Here is a 20228-nt window from a genome sequence, read left to right on the forward strand (position 1 = left end):
TCCCAGCTGGGGACAGGGGAGTATCCTATTTTTTTCCTCAGGGGCTTTAAATGCCATATGTATGTCTTTAGCCCAGACTTTGCTCCTCAACAACAGACTCACACATCCACCTGTTTACTCACCATCTTGTCTTGGATATCAGACATCTCAAAGTTAACATGTCTGAAGAATAAATCTTGGTTTCTACCTCCCAAACATGCATTCAATCATCTCAGTTAGTGGCAACTCCATTCCTCCAGCTGTTTGGGCTAAACTCTCTCCCATTCCATGTGTCATTGGTAAGCCCTGTCAGCTCTAGCTCTGAACTATTTCCAGAATATGCCCACAACTGATCACATCCGTTGCTAGTACCCTAGCCCAAGCCAGCATCGCCTGGTGACTGCACTATTGCCACAGGCGTCTCTCTAGTCTTCCTGCTTCTACCTCTGCCCATCTGCAGTCTATTCTGCACATAGCAGCCAGAATGATCCTTTAAAAAAATTATTTTTATTGTGGTAAAACATATATAACATAAAATTTACCATTTTAAAGTACACAATTCATTGGCATTAAGTACATTCACAATGCTGTATAACCACAACGGAACTTTTGTTATAGAGCTTTTCTTCATCATCCCAAACGGAGTAATCCTTTTAAACATAAGTCACAGCATGTCACTACCCTGCCCGCAAACATTCGGTGGCTTCCCATCTTGCTCGGCAAGGGACAAAGTGCTGCTGTGGCCCACAGAGCTTTTGGCTGTCCTCTCTGAACGCTCTCTTGACTCATTTCACCCGGTCATTGGCTTCCTTGCTGTCCCTTTTACAAAGTGACCCTCCTTCTCCTTCCAGGTCTCTGCATGTGTTTTTTCCTTTGCTGGAATGCTCTTTTCCTTGGTTATCCATTGTATCCTCACTTCATTCAGATCTCTCCTCAGATATCACCTTATTAGAGTGATAGCTAAGATAGCCCCGTCCGCATTACTCACTGTATCCGTTTTGTTGTTCATGGCACTAATCATAACCCAACGTAGACAAGTACATCTTCCTCCACTCAAATGTAGGAGCCTCATGGGAACAGGGACCACATCTGCTTTGATAGCTGCGGTGTTCTCTAAAACAGTGCCTAGCCCAGAGTGGGCATGCAATAAATATTTGCTGAACAAAGAAATATCCTGGGTCATGATAGGTATTCAAATATTAATTGATCTAAAACAAATGCACTGAAAACTTTAAAAACTAGTTTCATTGAGATACAATGAACACACCCTAATACTCACCCATGGACACTAATTTTTTGTTGTTAAGGCAGGCATCAGGAAGCACGTGTAAGCTATTGATGTAAGCAGCCTGGAGGTACCCTTATTCTTTCCAGAATTCTACAGTTCACTGAAAAGATCATTGTTTGTTAGGACTTAGAACCAGAAGAGCCTTGAGACCTAACTCTGGATGTTCATGCATGTGTGTGATGCCTACGATTACAGGCATCTTTATTTCACAGCAACATCGGCACATTTTCTTAACATCTCACCAACATTAGATGGGTTAGAGGTGGGAATGACATTCACGTGCCTCTAAAAATGTGCAGTGTCTTTTCTAAAACACTATATTTGGAGACTATAATTTTAATCAAGTGATGTCTAAGTTACAGAGCACCTGTCTGGATTGCTTTATTCTGCAGGTGGATACAAAGTGTATCATGTTTCAGTGCTAGAAAACAGTGAGACACGAGGAGGCATCTTTCTTATCACTGAGGCATCTGTTAAATATCTACCCTTTCCTTTGGTACTTCTACTTCTTTGTATCCCTGGGGAAGGCAATTAACATTAATGCTTCTGTAACAGAGGCACAGAGCAATAGCCGACAAGATTTGACTGGTAGATCTAAAGTTATTGCTGGGCTCTGCTGGCGTGGGGCTGCATCCTACACAATTTTTCCCATCTCCACTTAAAGTAGAGGAGATGAAGAGATAGAGGAAAGTAGAAGAAATCTTTCACATTAATATATCTCCTTTTAAAAATAAAATTGAGAAAAACACAAACCACTGCTTCCTATGTTAATATCTTGGATTGCAATGTACTGTTGAAATTCTCTTTTTTTTCTTCCCTTTTTAAGAGTAAACCATCACGGTGGTTCTCTGCTGGGTAGAAGGCATGGTAGAAAACTCAGTTCATGACAAATCTGTTCTTTCTACTGTGGCTCCCAACACAACTCTCTGGAAGTTGTCTACTGCGGTTACCCACAGAAACCTTATTTTATGATATTTTTCAGAGAGATCATGATTCAGTTGTTTCTACGAATCATAGCAAATCATCTTTCAGGCAAGTTGAAAAAATAAATCATCAGAAAAATATGTTTTCAGCAGTCCAGAAAATTATTGAAATCTAGTAGTTGCATCTGTGGCAACATTAAAAAAAATCCTAGGTTAGGCTCTCTTCTGTAGAATACTCCTAGAATATTACTGCCAATGATTCAGTAGCCATATGCTAGTAAAGCAAGTTATATTTGTTGGTCCATGTAAAATATGAGTAGGAAGACAGCATAAATGAGATTGTTACATGTTTCTCCCTGTGTCCCTGTTTTCCTAGTGGGGTAGATAGGGGATAGGTGTTGGTGACAGAATTACAACTCTACTACTTTTTCCTGCTCACTATAGAATGAATTTCCAAATTTGAAGGATGACAACCTAATTATAGGTTATGGAGAATTAGAGCTCTCACTTTTTTCTGATTTTTCTCTTTGGTTGATTACAGAGAATTGGTTGAAGCTCACAGTTTTGATGCCAACTTCCAAAGAGATAATACTTACCTCCAGCTTCACAGGGCCATGCATAGCATAACCCCCATGAGTGCCATTCAGAGCATACATGTGAGGGGTGCCCCTTGGGGTTATTACTTTGGCAACCCACATGCAAAACTTCATGTGTGCCCAGGACAAACATTTTCATTAACCAGAAATAAAGTCCATGGTCAACATGTATTTTGTCTTTTTTTTTTTTTTAGTCTAAAGAAAGTTCTGAACAGAATATCAATTAAGCTTACATCACAAAAACTTTAAATGTATTTACAGAGTGAATAAGTTACATAGATAAACTCTGAATATGTTTCTGCTGTGCAACAAGTTCGCATGCACACATCTAACACTTGACAGCATTAAGTTTAAGGAGAGAACTTAAGAATGGCCCTTTACATATATATTAAACATAAAATATGACATTGAAGAGACAAAGTAACAACTCATATTTTACCTTTATGATTCTACTTCTGACTATCCAAACAGATACTAAAATATGCATGCCTGACAGGTGAAAAGACTTGGAATTTATATTGTGAAAGTTTTCTCTAGAAAATGGCAAAGTTAATTAAAATTAACACTCATCCTTCAGCAGTATAAATATGCTCATAAAAGCAACCTTCTAGTAAAAAGCAGCCAAGATCCTTAAAAAGAGTCTATCTGGACCATTTTTGGTGCAAAGAGATCCAGGGCTTTCAGAAACAGTAGCCTAGCAACTTAAGAAAGGTACTTCATAGCAGCTCCTTTTAGATACAGTAATTGTATTCAAATTACAGTGTACATTACATTGCAGTCCATTTACAATTCCCTTTTCACACACACAGGCTGTCAGCTTTTGACCATCTTACAGTTTTCAGTGGCCAGCTTCATTTTGCCTGCCCCTTTCTCAGCCCACGAAAGAAAGGAAAAAGAAAATGGAACAAGACAGGGAAAGAATGTACATGTTTGAGAATATAAAATTTTTTGAGTGAAGAAAACATTGCACTTTTGCCAATCTAAAATTGTTTCTAGAAAGGAAGGTACTGTTCAGTGTAGTTGGCTTTGGTATGCAACGGAAGTCACTTCTTCAGTAGTGAGTTGCATATGCTCGGTCAAATGTAACACATTTGTGCCACACAGCATGACGAGTGGAGTCTGTCCAGGACGTTCTAAGCTACCTTGGTTCTTATAGTATTGCTACACGTTGGAAGTTCTGCCATCCTCTTTAGAAGAAGCCCTACAGGTAACAAGAGGGAGAACAGTCTGTCCAAGCCTTTTGAAGGCCGAGAAGACACTGAATGACGTTGCCCCAGCATGGCAGCACTGCCAGTTTGGAACCCAGTGGGGACAGGAGGCTCCTGTCAGAGACTAGTGCCAGAAACACTGGAGTCTGGAAGGAAGGTAGTGAGGACTCGGTAACTCTGGGCCCTGCGGATCATGTCCCGGATCTCCATGTTCAGCTCCATCAGCTTGGTGCAGATCTCGGTCAGGCTCTGGTTAGACCCCACCAGGGCATAAGTACCCGTCTGTCCCAGAGTTTGGTGACGGAAATAAATATTCAGTAGTGTCTGGACCTCATCATCAGAACTGCTTCCAAAGATGTCATTGGGCCACAGACTTCTGCAGTCAAAAAGAACAGCACAGATTACAGGCACTATTAGTCACAAAGTTGGGAGCTTATGAGTCTTCATTAATATAAGAATATTACTTTTTAAAAAGGCTTTATTGAGATGGAATTCCCGTATCAGGTAATTCACTCATCTAAGGTAAACAATTCAGTGGGTTTTAGTATATTCAGAGTTGTGCAAACATCGCCATAATCAATTTTAGAATATTATTTTGATAAAATATCAAAAGTATAAAAATATCAGAATGGAATCTGATACCCCTAAAACATTTACCTTATTTGCTATAGCGTTCTGGTTTCAATGAATGTGAATACAGTATCAGAATGTAGGGGCAAAACCAAAAAGGATATATTCAAATGTTAGTTAAAAATCATATGAAGGTATATTTTGAAGTGCTTCAGTATTTTGTCATTTTAGGGAGGACAAATGGCCAGAACCAACACCAACACTTTCAACATGTAGTGTTCTGAAAGCTGAGTGTTTCTGGTTTGGCAGCAGTAAAGATCTGAGACGAGATCTGTAAAATATCTAGCCTTCCGTAGTGGGCTAGACTCCAACCATGACAGAGTAACAACCAGGTGTGCATTTCCTGCAACCACCTCTAAAAGAAATAGCAGAGTCACCTGCACTCCCTGATCTGCCGCAAAGCTTTGCCGAGTTCGTTGTTCTTCAGGCACTCCAGCATGGACTGGATGGCCGCTTCAGTGGACGTGAAGGTCGGCTCGGCCCACGCGCCGTCTGAATAGAGAGGGTCAGCTGCAATGACTGCACTGGCTTCCTTCAGGTGTTTCTTTAGGTCACTCAGTTCCCTGGACATATTCAGCAGCTATTTAAAAAAAATGTTTTTTAAACTATATTTAGGTGCTGGGGGAATTTTACATCCCAAAAGGAAAAAAAAAAAATGGATCTTATGGGTGTGGTTAAGCATAAGCTTAATACCTTGGTAAATTCAAATAGGACAGATGACATTGTACTCCATGGTATGTGTAGGGGATTGTGGAGTTGGATGCATTGAGTATGTATCAACTGCTGAGATGCTTTCCTTATAGAAAAGGTTAAGATTTCATTTAAAATGTGTTCTATTTAAGTTCTACTTAAATAGGGAATAAATACAGAAGGAAAGAGTACAAGAGATCAGGCTCAGGAGTGAGTAGATCTGGGTTCAGACGCCAGCTCTGCAGTGTACTGCAGGGACATGGACAAGTTAATTGACTCTTATGTGCCTCAGTTTTCTCATCTGTGAGACTGAAGATAATAGCCATCCTAAAGGGTTATTTTAAAGATTAAGTGGAAATAATATATACAGAATGCTTAGTACAGTCCAGCACCTAAGTGCTCAATTAACGTAATCGTGACCAGGGACTCTGTCCTAATAATAAGTTTTCCTCACTCTTGGTTCCACGCCATGGGAAAAAGCTGAAGACACAATTTTGAGGAGATAGAATAATCTTAAACTAATGTTTGTATTAATGCTACAGCAGTAAAAGATATTTTCCCTCGAAGTTATTGGAACCAAAGGATCCAGAGTGTTAAAAAGTAAAGCATAAGAAAACCTGTGTCACTTCTAAGTGTCTCAAAATATACTATGGAAGACAGTTGTTTTGCAATTTGATCTCAAGAGCATTAAAAAAATTGGCATAAAATTAAAGGTTTTTTTCTCTTTGTAATGCAAGTTGATGATGCCTGTTTACTTTGGAAAGTTATTTATTCAACATCTTTGCTTTTCCTCTTCATTCCCAACTCACTCATGGTACAAACAATAAAAAACTGAAGCCTTGAAGGATTATTTTTTCTTGGCACACATGCCTGTTAAATACAACTACCTACTATAGAAGTAGGTTTAAAATTTACTGAAATAATCTTTTAAAACAAGGTATTAGAGTATCTTAATTTTGTATGTAGTTTTAAATTTGAAAGCAAATTTCTCCTTATTTTAAACCTAGATAAGTTTTAAACATTATGTGTGTATATATACTTTATTTAAAACTTATATAGTATTTAAACACTGTGTGTATGTACACATATAAATACACACGCCAGGTATACCTTGGAAACATTCAGTTCTAGACATCTGCAATAAAGCGAGTCATGTCAATTTGTTGATTCCCCCCCGTGCCTATAAAAATTATGTTTACACAATACTGTAGTCTAAGTACACGAAGTCTAAAGATGTACATAAAATTAACAAACACTTTAGTGCTAAAAAATGCTGACAATCATCTGTGCCTTCAGTGAGTAATTATCTTTTTGCTGGTAGAGGATCTTGCCTTAATGGCTGCTGACTGATCAGGGTGGTGGTGGCTGAAGGTTGGGGTGATTGGGGCAATTTCTTAAAATAAGACAATAATGAAGTTTGCTTTATTTATTTATTTATTGCGACGGAGTCTTGCTCCGTCACCAGGCTGGAGTGCAGTGACGTGATCTCAGCTCACTGCAACCTCCGCCTCCCGGGTTCTAGTGATTCCCTTATCTCAGCCTCTCAAGCAGCTGGGACTACAGGCATGGGCCACCATGCCTGGCTAATTTTTTGTATTTTAGTCGAGGTGGGGTTTCACCATGTTGGCCAAGATGGTCTCGATCTCTTGACCTCGTGATCTGCCCGCCTTGGCCTCCCAAAGTGCTGGGATTACAGGAGTGAGCCACCACACCCGGCCAAAGTTTGCTTTATTGATTGACTCTTCCTTTCATGAAATATTTCTCTGTAGCATGTGACAGCATTTTATACACCTTGGAACTTCTTTCAAAACTGCAATCACCTTAAACTCTGCCACTGCTCTATAAACTAAGTTTATGTAATACTGTAAAACTTTTATTGTCATTTTGACAATGTTCTCAGCATCTTCACCAGGAGTAAATTTCACCTAAAGAAACTTTCTTTGGACCAGGTGTGGTGGTTCGTGCCTGTAATCCCAGCACTTTGGGAGGCCAACGGGGGGTGGATCACTTGAGGTCAGGAGTTCAAGACCAGCCTGACTAACATGGTGAAACCCCGTCTCCACTAAAAATACAAAAATTAGTTGGGCATGGTGGTGCAGGCCTGTAATCCCAGCTACTTGGGAGGCTGAGGCAGGAGAATCGCTTGAACCTGGGAGGTGGCAGTTGCAGTGAGCCAAGATCGTGCCATTGCACTCCAGCCTGGGCGACAGAGTGCGACTACATCTCAAAAACAAACAAACAACAACAACAAAAAAACTTTATTTGTTCATCCATAAGAAGCAACTCCTCATCCATTCAGGTTTTATCATAAGACTGCAGCAATTCAGTCACATCTTCAGGTTCTACTTCTAATTCTAGTTCTCTTGCTATTTTTACCACATCTGCAGTTACTTCCCCTCCTTAAGTCTTGAGCCTCTCAAAGTCGTCCATTGGAATCACCTTCTTCTAAACTCCTGCTAATGTTGATATTTTGACTTCCTTTCATTAATCATGAATGTCCTTAATGGCATCAAGAATGGTGAATCCTGGCGGGGCGCGGTGGCTCACAGTTCACTTTGGGGGGACTGAGGCAGGTGGATCACCTGAGCTCAGGAGTTTGAGACCAGCCTGACCAACATGGTGAAACCTCATCTCTACTAAAAATACAAAATTAGCCAGACGTGGTGGTACATGCCTGTAATCCTAGCTACTCAGGAGACTGAGGAAGGAGAATTGCTTGAATCTGGGAGGCAGAGGTTGTGGTAAGCTGAGATTGTGCCATTGCACTCCAGCCTGGGCAACAAGAGTGAAGCTCCAACTCAAAAAAAAAAAAAAAAAAAAAAAAAAAAGTGAAGTTTATCTTGACCATGTGGCAAATCAAAAAGAAAAGAGTTGATTCCTATTATCTGACAACTTATAATTGAATAGAGGAAAACTGGTTGTGAAGGCCTACTCTCTTGAAATAAGCATTTGAAAGTATAAAGTTGTACAGTTTTTTTCTTTTTTCAAACTGAGTGATAAAAAATGGTAAAATGGTTGTAGTTTGTCTCTTGTGGCTCTTCCTCCTCTGCTCTTAGACGGTGAGGTTTCCCAGGCTTCATCCTCACTTCTCTGCTGTCACAGACATGGTTTAATCGACTTCTGTTTGTTCACAATCACATCTGTGCCTTTCATTCAGATCTCTCCCCTCACTTCACATCTAACCACCTGCAAGAGGTCAGTCGCCGTTTAAGCCAGGTCTTGGTCCAGTATGCAGCCACTGACTAGCCGGCAGAAGGCTTGACTGTCTGGACACAGCATTGCCTCACTCCTTCTTTTTATATCCCTGTCTCAGCTTTGGTGCTACTGGTCACCTGGTTTATATAAGATGGAACCTGAGTGTCATCCTCTCCTCAACTCTTCTTTCTCCTTCATCCCCCCATCAGTTTCATTGATCATTTGTCCTGTGTCTCCCATTTCCTTCCTCCTCTCCATACCTAGCACTTCTGTCCCAGTTCAAACTCTCTCCTTCCGCTTGAACTATTTCAGCAGCCTCATCACTGGTCTCCACGTCTCTGGTCTAGTTGTCATCAGACCCACCCTCCGTATGGCTGCCACAGAGATCTACCTGAAATACTCCTAGGTGCAGCATATCTTATGATCTCGCCTTTACCCCTCTCTTTTCTGCCTTATCTCATAGCTCTTTTTTGGTGCACCTTCTATTCTAGCAATACTAAGTAGCTTGTAGTTCCTTTTTCTTCCCATCAGGCTTATGGCCATGCTGTTTGTTCTTATTGGAATGCTCCTCCCTCACTCCACCTCACCCTCTGAGAGTCCACTCAGGTGTGGTTTCCTCCAGCAAGCTCTTCGGTTTCAACCTTTCTTACCCCTAAGCAAATGAGGCATTAGTCCTCTTTGCTTCTATAGTATCCAGTATACACCACCAGTATTCCACTGACTACATTACAGTAGTATTTCTTCATTTGTAGAAAAATTTTGGCTCACTCAGCAGTAATATGTTTAAGTTATTTATTTTAAATATTTTAAGATATTAAAATATCCTGGTGCTAAGCAGGGCAGGGAAACTGAAGAGAACCAAACACATCATACAGACATTTCCTTCTTACCTCAAGGCAAGGGCAAGTATGAAAAACTAATGTAAAGAAGAAAACCCACACACACAGAAAACTTTCAAATAAGGATGCCCAGCCCCAGGGCCAAGATCAGGGAGATGCAAGCAAGGCACCTAGGTGTAACCCACAGGAAGGTTCCCTCCTACACGCGTTCTTAAATTTTGAGGCACCTCACTTTCCATACCTACTCCTAACCTTGCTTTTAAAAATGAGAATAGAAATACATACAAGACATGTTTATTTCAGACTTGTGCTTGAGCAAAATAATTATGCGGGAATAAAATCACTTGGGCAGTTATAAATGGGGTGGAGTGAGGAAGAACAAAAGAAATGATTTTCGTGGTGGGACGTGGGGTTGGGAAGCGTGTGGACTCACCTCTGGCATGGAGCTAACTTCGTGCACCTGGCCGATGAGCTTACAGTAGGACTGAAAAAGCAATAGCAGCTGGAAGTGTAGCTTATATAATCTCTGACATAGTTCCAATTGCTAAAGAGAGAAATTGCATGGGAAGAAATAGTTATTATTAAGGATCATTCACATATAACTAGTGAAATCTCAATGGAGACAAACTTTTTTTTTTAAATTAAGAAAACATAACCAGCTGTTATTCCAAATAAAACAGAGAAACAAAATACAGTTATTAAATATCAGTGAGAAATCCATGGTATAATTTCCATTATAGTTTGTGTAATGGATGACTAATTAGAGAGTAGCACCTATAAAGGGACTGAGTGAACAACCAAATTTCCATTATATTTGCCAATTAAATACCTACCAATTATAGCTGAGTGGCTGTCTTCATTTTTATAAGCTATAAATTACTTTTAAAAAGAAAAATTTCCTTTTATTAAAGGTATATTTGAAAGGCAAAACATTAAGTAGTTTTAGGTGTTAAACTTACAAATTCTGTAGACGCCTGGGCCTGTGTAAACATAACAGTCAGGCTTACTGATGATCTGTCTACTCTGTGCTCAGTAAGTACTTGTTGAATTAAAGAGAGATAAAAAGGGACCGAAAAATGCTTAGAAAAAAAGAAATTATTAACACATTTGAAAATTTCTGTGGAAAGGACATCAAAAAGTAATCACACACAATGGCCCTTGAGCCACATAAATACCACTGGAATTTAAAATGTTTCAGGGGCACATTTGTGCCTCTGTACCCTATAATGTGTTCATTACACTGCTTATGTATAGTATGAGGGAAAAATAACAATTCCAATGCCAGTGACAAGACTAGTCTTTGAGCTGTACCCTCTACACTTTGCCTATTTTATTCCCAGAATGAGTTTGCTCCCAGGTAGTGAGTGGATGGGATTCTGTGAAAGGAAAGGAACAGCCTTTGCTCAATAGAATTTCATGGCCAGCAGTCACCAGTGAAAGTGGGTTAAATATGTGGTTTAAACTACATGCTTCACTGTTCGGTTTTCAAATGGGGTAGGATAAATAGGGCCTTTCTTTTACCAAGGACTACAAAGAATGCAGCTCAGAATCGAGAGCTTCTAAGGTGACTTAAAACTGTTTCCTCCAATCTGTTTAAGGAGAGAAATCACAAGAATTTAGGTTTTAGGAAGAATATTCTATTGGTATTATTAACAGACTTTTGATCCTAAATCTTAAAAGTTACTAAAATTCACGCTAAGACTATGCTGAATGGTTTCCTTTCTCTTCCCAGCCCTTCCCTGCTCTTTAGGGGAAAACCAATTCTGCCTAGATTCTTTGATCTCTCAATACTGGTAACCAGCCTAAGATTAAAGAAGCAGCTACACTGACTAATTAACTCAAACTGGATGTTTGGTTGTTTTAGTAAAACATTGTATTTTGTGGTTTTTAAACTTCTCTTTAGGGAAACCTTTAAAACTCTGGTATAAAAGATAACTGCCAGAGACTTGCAAATAAACAAAAAAGTTTTGTTTAAAAACAATATTACCTTCACAATTTGGGTGAAACCTAGCTATGAAAACTCTGCCTTTCCTAAGTGCCAAATCATGATAATTATTACACAAAATATTCCACTGATAGTATGATAATTCATAGCAATGTAGGTTTCTACTTTGGGGCAAAAGCAGCCCAGAATGCTACTAATAAACTGCCATGTCTTAATCTACTAAATAAAATAAATTAAAATGAGAAAGGGAAAACATGCTAAGAGATGTAACAGTAACAGTAAAAATAGGGTTTGTTATGGGTCCATGCCTAAATGGACAAAGAGTATGAAAGAAAGTTAACTTACTGCAAGAGATTCCATTTGCTACACAGCAAGCATGGCACAGGAAACAAAGGAAAGGAAAGAAAGTACAGGGTCAGTGTCTGCATGCAACAGAAAGCACGGCCCTTTTCCAAGAGCAGAACCGCCAGCAGTATTAGCATTGCTCACCCAAACTTGATAAATGTTGCAAATGTCGTACCCATTCAACATGCATAGCGTTCTAGTTAAAAACAAGCTCTAATGGGAAACGTATCACTGAAAAAACATAATGTTTACGTTTTTAGGTTCTCTGATTAATCAGTTTAGATTTTGTCAGTCAGTTTTAGAGACCAAAAATCAAAACTTTTATTGCTTGAAGATTTTAGCATATAAGTGTGCATAATATGTGAACACAGTAAAACTGAGAGGAAGCCAGCTTAGTTATTTGAAGAATTATACCCCAAACAAATTAGACTATTGCTTTGTATTAAGGCAGAGTCTTTAATATGTTCAGTTTCATATCTACTAAACTATGACCTTCCAATTAATATTGAATATAATGAACAATCTACATGGTATTTTCTTTAGTTGGACTGCCTTGCACATAGAGAATATTTTATAGGACTGCTCTAATTTTTACTTTCAAAGGACTGAACATTGTATACCCTCAAACAAGTGTGAGATATGACAGGTAATTTTCTTGCATTTTACTTTTTATAACAATTTTTTCTCCAATAGATAATTTCTTTTTGTTTTTTTTTTTAGACGGAGTCTCTCTCCTTCGCCCAGGCTGGAGTACAGTGGCACGATTTTGGCTCATTGCAACCTCCACCTCCTGGGTTCAAGTGATTCTCCGGCCTCAGCCTCCTGAGTAGCTGGGATTACAAGTGCGTGCCACCATGCCCGGCTAATTTTTGATTTTTTTTTTTTATTTAGTAGAGATGGGGTTTCACCATGTTGGTCAGGCTGGTCTCGAACTCCTGACCTCGTGATCTGCCCGCCTTGGCCTCCCAAAGTTCTGGGATTACAGGCATGAGCCACCATGCCTGGACTCAATAGACAATTTCTAAAAGTAATCTACAACTAATAGTTAGTCTAAAATAATGTAAATTTGTAACTGGGCCATGTTCAACAGCAGCTACTATTTTTTTTTTTTTTTTTTTTTGAGATGGAGTCTTGCTCTGTCTCCCCAGGCTAGAGTGCAGTGGCGCGATCTTGGCTCACTGCAAGCTCCACCTCCCGGGTTCACACCATTGTCTTGCCTCAGCCTCCCAATGTAGCTGGGACTACAGGCACCCGCCACCATGCCCAGATAATGTTTTTGTATTTTTAGTAGAGACAGGGTTTCACCTTGTTAGCCAGGATGGTCTTGATCTCCTGACCTTGTGATCCGCCTGCCTCGGACTCCCAAAGTGCTGGGATTACAGGCCTGAGCCACCGCGCCCGGCCAGCAGCTACCATTTTTTGATGTTACCATATCATAGAATTGGTTTATGGAAAGTTTGGGTATGTAGAAAGAGATAAGTAAAACTTGACAGAATGTATTTTTTTTTTAAATCAAATTGACCATTCCTAATTATGCATCAACATATCTGGTTCTGAATTTTCAAAATATTTAAGGACCTAACAGTTTCTAATCCAATAAAACCCCCTTATTTTAAAGCTCTTTCAAAAAGTATCTGAGTTATCATCGGTTTAATGTATTGTGCTTGAAAATAAGGTACAGTAAATAAGAACAAATGAAACTATCAACTTATTCATTACTATCTACAAATGTAATTAAAGGACTGCCAAAAAGCCCTACCCTATCCTCCAAGGGTCTGTTCTTCCCTTACTTATCACTTGCTTATCATGTGGGGTTGGCACATTGATGCATATTATATTATGTTTACTAAGTAGTTTTTTGGACCCTGGCCATAAATTTCTTTCAAAGTCTGGAAGACAAACACCTGTAAGCCTCTGATGTGGAGACTACACAGCTTCGGGTATTTACTATTCTCAGGAAAACTTTACATCTAAAGGTTTCTAAAGCCAAACTTTCTGTTCTGAAATACAATGTCATATAAGATAGTCACACAGGGAGAGTCTTAAGTCTATCTAGACGCAGAATTTCCAGTGCGAAGACTTTTTGGACAACATCAAATATGACTGAAACGTTTAGTATGCAGTTTAGGAAGTAAACATTTGCTACTATGGGATTTACTTTTCAGAAGTGTGAAATGAAGCAAGTGCTGAGTAAATTACAAGGTCTTGTGTGAAGAAAATGGCTTTTTATTGCTTTCAAAAACAAGGTTATATTCCACGTAGGTCATCAAATCAGTTCAGGTAAAATCTTTTCTGTTTCATAAAGGCAGAGGAAACTTTTCGACTCCAGCTTGGTGCTAAGGAATTTCATTGTCAATGAATTCCTCCCACTCAGCTCTCAGGGCACAAAACAGTGTTTGTCTTGGGAGATGGCCAACTGTGATGAATGCCAGTTCTCAGGATTCTTCCTAAACGTTCCTTTTTAGGTAGGCTAGTTCAGGCTTCCTTGATATTTATTATCTCAGAATCTTTGTGTAGGCCACAGGCTGGGACCTAATTTGCATTTAGAGTTCCAAAAAGAGTGAAAAAAGCCTTTCTGGCGGGCCATTTTATGGAAAGTATTAAAATTCCCCTTGTCCCACCGTCCCGTTCTAATGTTTTTCTGTATCCACATTCTAAAAATAATCCCTTGAGAAGTCTTTATAAACTTATCTGTGTTTTGGTGGCTTTAGGTTCTTTTGAACATTTATTTAGTCACAAGGATTTTCTTCAAGCCCCCTTCCTGCTCTCCTGATATGGCCTGATTTATAAAATTGGATTTAGAGGTATGTTTTCTCAAAATGAGGAAAAAAAAGATCAAGAAGCCAAGATGTTAAGAATTTATCATAAACAATCGAGGAATGCATAGCTTTTAAAAGCCCAGAATAATTGAACTCCTGCTGATTGACAGTAGCACAGCCATATCTGGGTTCTGTCTTCTGTTCTCAGGTGGATTCTATGCTTATGACATAACCAGTCAGTAAAGATCTAAGAAACTTTTGATATGATAGAAGATGAACCACAGTGTACTATAGTAGCTATTATTTTCATCACATTTGATCTCTGAAAGTCCTGGGTTTAAATTAATGAGATAAAATTTAAATAAGCTAGCCTAATGATGAAATCTACTAAAAGGTGGGAATAGTATGTACCTACTTGTTGCTAATAATGCTTGATCCAGGCACATTGATGGCTATAGCATTATCTTTCTTAAGTGGTTTTTTGGATCTTGGTCATAAATATCCCTCAAAGCTTTGAAAGATAAATACACCTATGATACAGATGACACATCCTGAGGTATTCACTTTTTTCAAGAAATCTGTAAGCTATCTTCAACAGACATTTCTTTAGCCATTATGAGAAAGAATATGGCTTATAGAGGAAAGACTGACTATATCTGAAGGATGATGTTTAATAGATTATAACTTAATTGGAGAAAAGTCTTGTCTTGTTCAACATTTAACTTGTTCAATTTGTATAAGAACAGAGGTTGTAGGCTTCTCATTCATAGATTATGTAGATAGAAAATACATAACTGAGAAGGTTAGTGTCCAAAAAGACCCTAACAGAATGATGATTTGAATATAAGAAGACGAAATGTAGTAGAGCTAAATGTAAATTATTGTCCTTGAGTTCAAAGAGTCAAATGTTCAAGTAGTGCTCAGAAATATCTGTTGAATTATGAATGCATTAACTAAAATCAACAATACATGATATGGAAACATCTCCAGCTTTTCTGGGGCCACCTCTGCAAAACTGGATGATGAATTATGTTAATTAGCTATAAGGAGACTAAAGCCACTGCCTGCAGAACTGAGAGTCGAGAGGTCTGCAGACTTTGTTCCCTGACCTGCATTTATGTTCACTTAAACCTTCGACTAGTGGCCACTCCAGAATGAATTCCACAAGAGATGGAGAGGTTGGTGGAAACCAAAATCGTTAGTTGGAAATGCTGATTTTAAGTCATGAAGTGATTTATTTCTCCTTTTGATGTGTGCAGGCTGAGAAAACACTACTAAAGTAGTGTCTGCAAATGAGTGAAAGTGATCTTATGACACAAGCAAATCACATGCCTTGATTTACGTCCTATTTAGTGTATGCTGCACAGAGAACTGGTATTACTATCACCAAGAAGCCCAAATCATTGACTAATAATGGCTGTCTTTAAAAAAGAGCCTTCCCCGAAATACACTTCCCAAATATTGGAAATAAATTTCTTAGAAACATGGTTTGTTTTGAACATGCGCTGAGAATGTTTCTCCAACATATCCCTCAGAAAGTGAGTTCAGCAGACAGGTGCTTGCATATGCAGAGATGCTTCTTGCATATGCAAAGAATAATACTCTTTCTTATTTTCTTTTTGGAAACTCAAGCCCTTTCTATCTAGCTTTATTCTTCATTTTGAGGACTTAGGTACAGAGAAATATTTTTCCGTTATAAGAAAAGCAATAGGCCAAGCATCATGATGACTGGTGCCTGGCTCTTGCCTTCAGTGTTAGGAACTCACTGGGCAGCAGGGATGGTGGAGAGTCCACATGGGGCAGTCTATGCTTTGTGCTAGCTCATTATTGTCATTGAGGAAGGCAGGCCCAGTGTTGCTAGATCTTCTTATTTAGAGACACCAGGAATTCTGTTTTGAGTGTGTGTGCATGTGTGAAAGATTTTGTTGTTGTTGTTGTTGTTGTTTTTGTTTTGAGATGGAGTCTTGCTCTGTCACCCAGGCTGGAGTGCAATGGTGCGATCTCAGCTCACTGCAACCTCCGCCTCCCAGGTTCAAGAGATTCTCCTGCCTCAGCCTTCCGAGTAGCTGGGATTACAAGCACCCACCACTGCGCCCGGCTCATTTTTGTATTTTTAGTAGCGATCGTATTTCACCATGTTGTCCAGGAAGGTCTCAAACTCCTGACCTCGTGATCCGCCCGCCTCACGCTCCCAAAGTGCTGGGATTACAGGCGTGAGCCACCGCGCCCAGCCGTATGTGTGAAAGTTTTAAATTTTTAAATGCAGGGTCAGTTAATATTGTGCAAGCTTAACACACTATGTCTGTGAATTGGTTATAGTTCACAAGCCACCAGTGCATAAACTTTCTTCATTATTCTTAAGTCTACAACTTTATGTTAAGAATAGAAGAAAAATTGGAAAAATAAATATTCAGCACCCAACAAAGAGATATATTATCTTCTACAAACAATTCTATAGCAATCCTCACTTAAATCACCTGTTAAGAGTGATTAGGAATTTCCTACTGGCAAAGACCGGACCAGACTGGGTAGGGCTTGGGGGTTGAGAAGCTTTCATATGCCTGTCTGTACACTGTCACCATCTCTGACAGACTGATATCTTTATTCAAGAATTTACTTTGCTAAGTTTAGTCGGGTAAGCACTAATCCTTTCATGAAGTGCACACTTCTCTGAAATAGAACAGATATGAGTAATAATTATTGGTATATTCATATTGCTATTTATATCCAGACATAGATTCTGCAAGTTATAAGTTCTCTTATCCCCATTCTACCTGTCCCCAGGCAAGGGTGTGCTCAGAGTAACCGGCAACATCAAATCATTCCAGAAGACAGAGAACCTGATTACACAGGAGTGTTGGAGAGAATCACTTAGAGGTAAGCTAAGCAGTGCTCTGAGGCCAGACATTTGTTGGGTTTTGTTTTGGGTTGGAGGCCAAATGGTAGCTCTAGTCAGCAAAATTATATCTCCACATCTCTAGATATAAAATCTTAATATTTAAGTGGAATGACACCATCATTTCTCCTCAAGGCCTACCTTTCATGTGTAAGGACTCAGTTTTCTCTCACAGCCCATTTCTGGCCTTGTTGAGTGTTACCTCTGATGGGAGCCGAGGCTGCCTGATTTGTGTACTCTGCATGGTGCCTAGCCATGCCTCAAGGCTGTTGGAATTAGAAAGTGTGAGGTTTGAGCTGCATGCACAGTGGCCAGACTACTTCCAGGATCTACTAACCAATTAAAACAGAGAATAACTGTAACCAAGTATCCAGACGACTTAAACAAATCTCCCCGCCTTGCCTGACTTACTAGGATTGCCAACCTCTTTTGTTAGGTGGCATATAATTTGCCTTCCAGATCAACCGCAGACTCCAGAATTGTTACACATGTAGGCCTGGAAGCATCTTCCTCAGGACATCTGGTCACTGCTTGAGTTCTCTGGCCACCAGTGTGTCCATGAGCCATTTGGAAATATTCTGAAACACTGAGCTAATACTGACAATGGGGCCAAAGCTTGGTTGGTTTTTGCGAAAACATTGGAAACACCAGACTCAGAATTTGCCCTTCCATCATTCCTTTCCTAGTAAATCCCATTCTCATCCCTCTTGGGTGTTTTATGCATCTTCCCTCCTTATTCATGCAGATTCCTAAAGCCATATTAGACATTTAGACATATGCTGGAAATTATTCTTGAGTGTTTTCCCATGTGTATGTTTTGCCTCCAAAATTAAGCTAGAGAAAGTGTGGACAAATGGAAAGAATATGGCCTTTAGACTTTGCCTCTCAGCTTCAGTTTTCTTAGCTACAAAATGGAAAAACCCTTATTTCAAAGGACTGTTGTAAAGGATCAAATGAGATTACATGTGTACAGTACTTGAAAACATTAGTTTCTTCTTTCTACTTTTGTACTCTCAAGCCTTTATAGTAATGCTAACAGAGTTGTCACGTCTAAACAAATGAATAAATAGGTGAACTCTATTTTTTGAGTCCTTGGGTTTAGTAAAAACACAAGAAAAGAGAGGGAGAGGAATAAGTACTACAAAATAGAAGCAAAGAAAGAGGTGCATGAATAGGAAATAAGTAAAAACAATAAGCAAAAATAAGATAAATATTTGTTTGAGGAAGGTAAAGAAGAACCAGGAAAAAAGGAGGGAGCAACTAATACCAAGTAAAACAACTTAATAGAAATAAACCACAAGCACAACAGAAATACATATTTTAAAGTTGGAATGTTTGGGAAATAGGATAAGTTAACTGGAATTTCTGGTTATCCTTAGGGTTAACCAGGAAGCTATAAAGAAACAAACAAATAAATAATAGATTTGGTTTCAACCCTTGTTTGTAAAAATCTGCAGTGTATTAATGTACTTTCCTGTCTGAGGTTCTGTTACAGAGAACATAATAGAATTTGATGATTGAGGACAAGTTTTCAGATAAGAAGTTGTTTTTTACATACTACTATACAAACTATACTATGAGCTGGATTCGATTTGTGTTCAATGTAAATCCTAACTTGGTAACTGTTCTCTGGGCTGCATTTTGTCTTAACAGCAGATTACAGTGAAGGGAGGGCTGGGCTGGAAAGACAAGCCATGAGTACTACTGGGTGGCCATAAAATCTGAAACCTAGCTAATACTTTATTTTTTTAAAATATATTACTTCTGGGATATGCTAACGGCACAGGTTATTCAGTGAAAATCTAAGTCACAAATCATCTGAGACAGGACATCACAGATGCATATATAGGGATTGAGGGAAATGCTGGAGTTTATTGTGGTTTTTGAACTGTATATTCAATTCTGTTTGCTTATGGGAGACATGTAAGTCATTAAACACTTATTTTAAAAATATATGCAAACTAGTTATTATTTGCCTATGTTGACAGACTTTGTGTCCAAGCTGCATCTCTGCCTGTCACTTCTCAGCCATGGAGCCTTGGATAAGTCAATCTGTGGTGTCTTCAGCTATAGAATGGGCAAATGCTACCGCCCTGCTTCCCATCCAGAGAGAGCAAATGACTTAAGGGGTGTGAAAGTGCTCTGTAAACCATAAAGTGAGATATAAACGTGCGTCTTCAAGAAGGGCAGCAATGTGGAAATGCAACCTCTACTTCAATGCCCTCTGTAGATATTTCTCAGCTTTATAGTTTGCTTTTCAATGTCTGATCTCTTCACTAAAACTTATCAAGGGACTCACCAAGGGACTCAATCAATACTGGCATGGACAGTGTTACTCTCAGGACTGCAAACTTGCTCCATAACAAATACCAAATTGGAATGGAACCACTGGTGTTTGGTTGAAAATGTTCACTCCAAACCTCTGACCAGAAACCAGACTTTACTGGATTCTTTTTATGTAATAAAGTACTGTTTCTAACACAGGAAGACGTTTTCAGATCCTCCAGAGGGTGTGCCATGTAAAACACTTTTCCAGTAGTAATGACATAATGCCGAGGTAACACCTTCTCTCCCTAGATGGAGCAGCAGCCTCCTAAGTTCCCTGAACCACTCTTGCCACTTTGAGCTGTTTCCACAGTAGACAGAGTGGGAAAGCCTTGATCTAATCATCCTCACTGTTAACCCTTTTCAGTTGCTTATTGTTGCTGTTAAACACCAAAGCCCTGCATGGGCTTCTTCTGCCAACTTCTCCAGACTCTTCTCAACCTTTTCTCCACGGGGCTTTCAGTGCTCTCAGCCACATGGGCTCTCCTTGGTTCTTGGAAAGGCCTGGTTCCCCTGCCTCCGGGCCTTTACGCAGACTACAGGCCCACTCCTCTTCATCTCATATTTTAGATCTCTGCCAAGATCCATGGAGAACCCTTCCCAGAGCCGC

At 39.3% G+C, this 20228-nt stretch overlaps 1 protein-coding gene across 7 annotated transcripts in view; it reads right to left on the bottom strand.

Moving 5' to 3' along the window:
- Positions 1 to 467: 467 nt before the first annotated feature.
- Positions 468 to 20228, bottom strand: part of FRY (FRY microtubule binding protein) — a 458299-nt gene continuing 438538 nt past the window's right edge. For 6 of the 7 annotated variants that reach the window (XM_030818558.1, XM_030818557.1, XM_030818559.1 and 3 more), the window contains 4 exons: positions 11639 to 11656; positions 9782 to 9892; positions 5002 to 5204; positions 468 to 4370 (listed from right to left, as the gene is read on the bottom strand). In XM_030818558.1, coding sequence (XP_030674418.1) covers positions 4112 to 4370; positions 5002 to 5204; positions 9782 to 9892; positions 11639 to 11656 — 591 coding nt within the window. In that variant the 3' untranslated portion in view covers positions 468 to 4111. Of the gene's footprint in view, positions 4371 to 5001; positions 5205 to 9781; positions 9893 to 11638; positions 11657 to 20228 lie in introns of those variants that run through there. The other variant, XR_004031657.1, reaches the window with a different exon arrangement.

This window comes from Nomascus leucogenys, chromosome 9 (assembly GCF_006542625.1).
Source record: "Nomascus leucogenys isolate Asia chromosome 9, Asia_NLE_v1, whole genome shotgun sequence".
Taxonomy (NCBI): Eukaryota; Metazoa; Chordata; class Mammalia; order Primates; family Hylobatidae; genus Nomascus; species Nomascus leucogenys.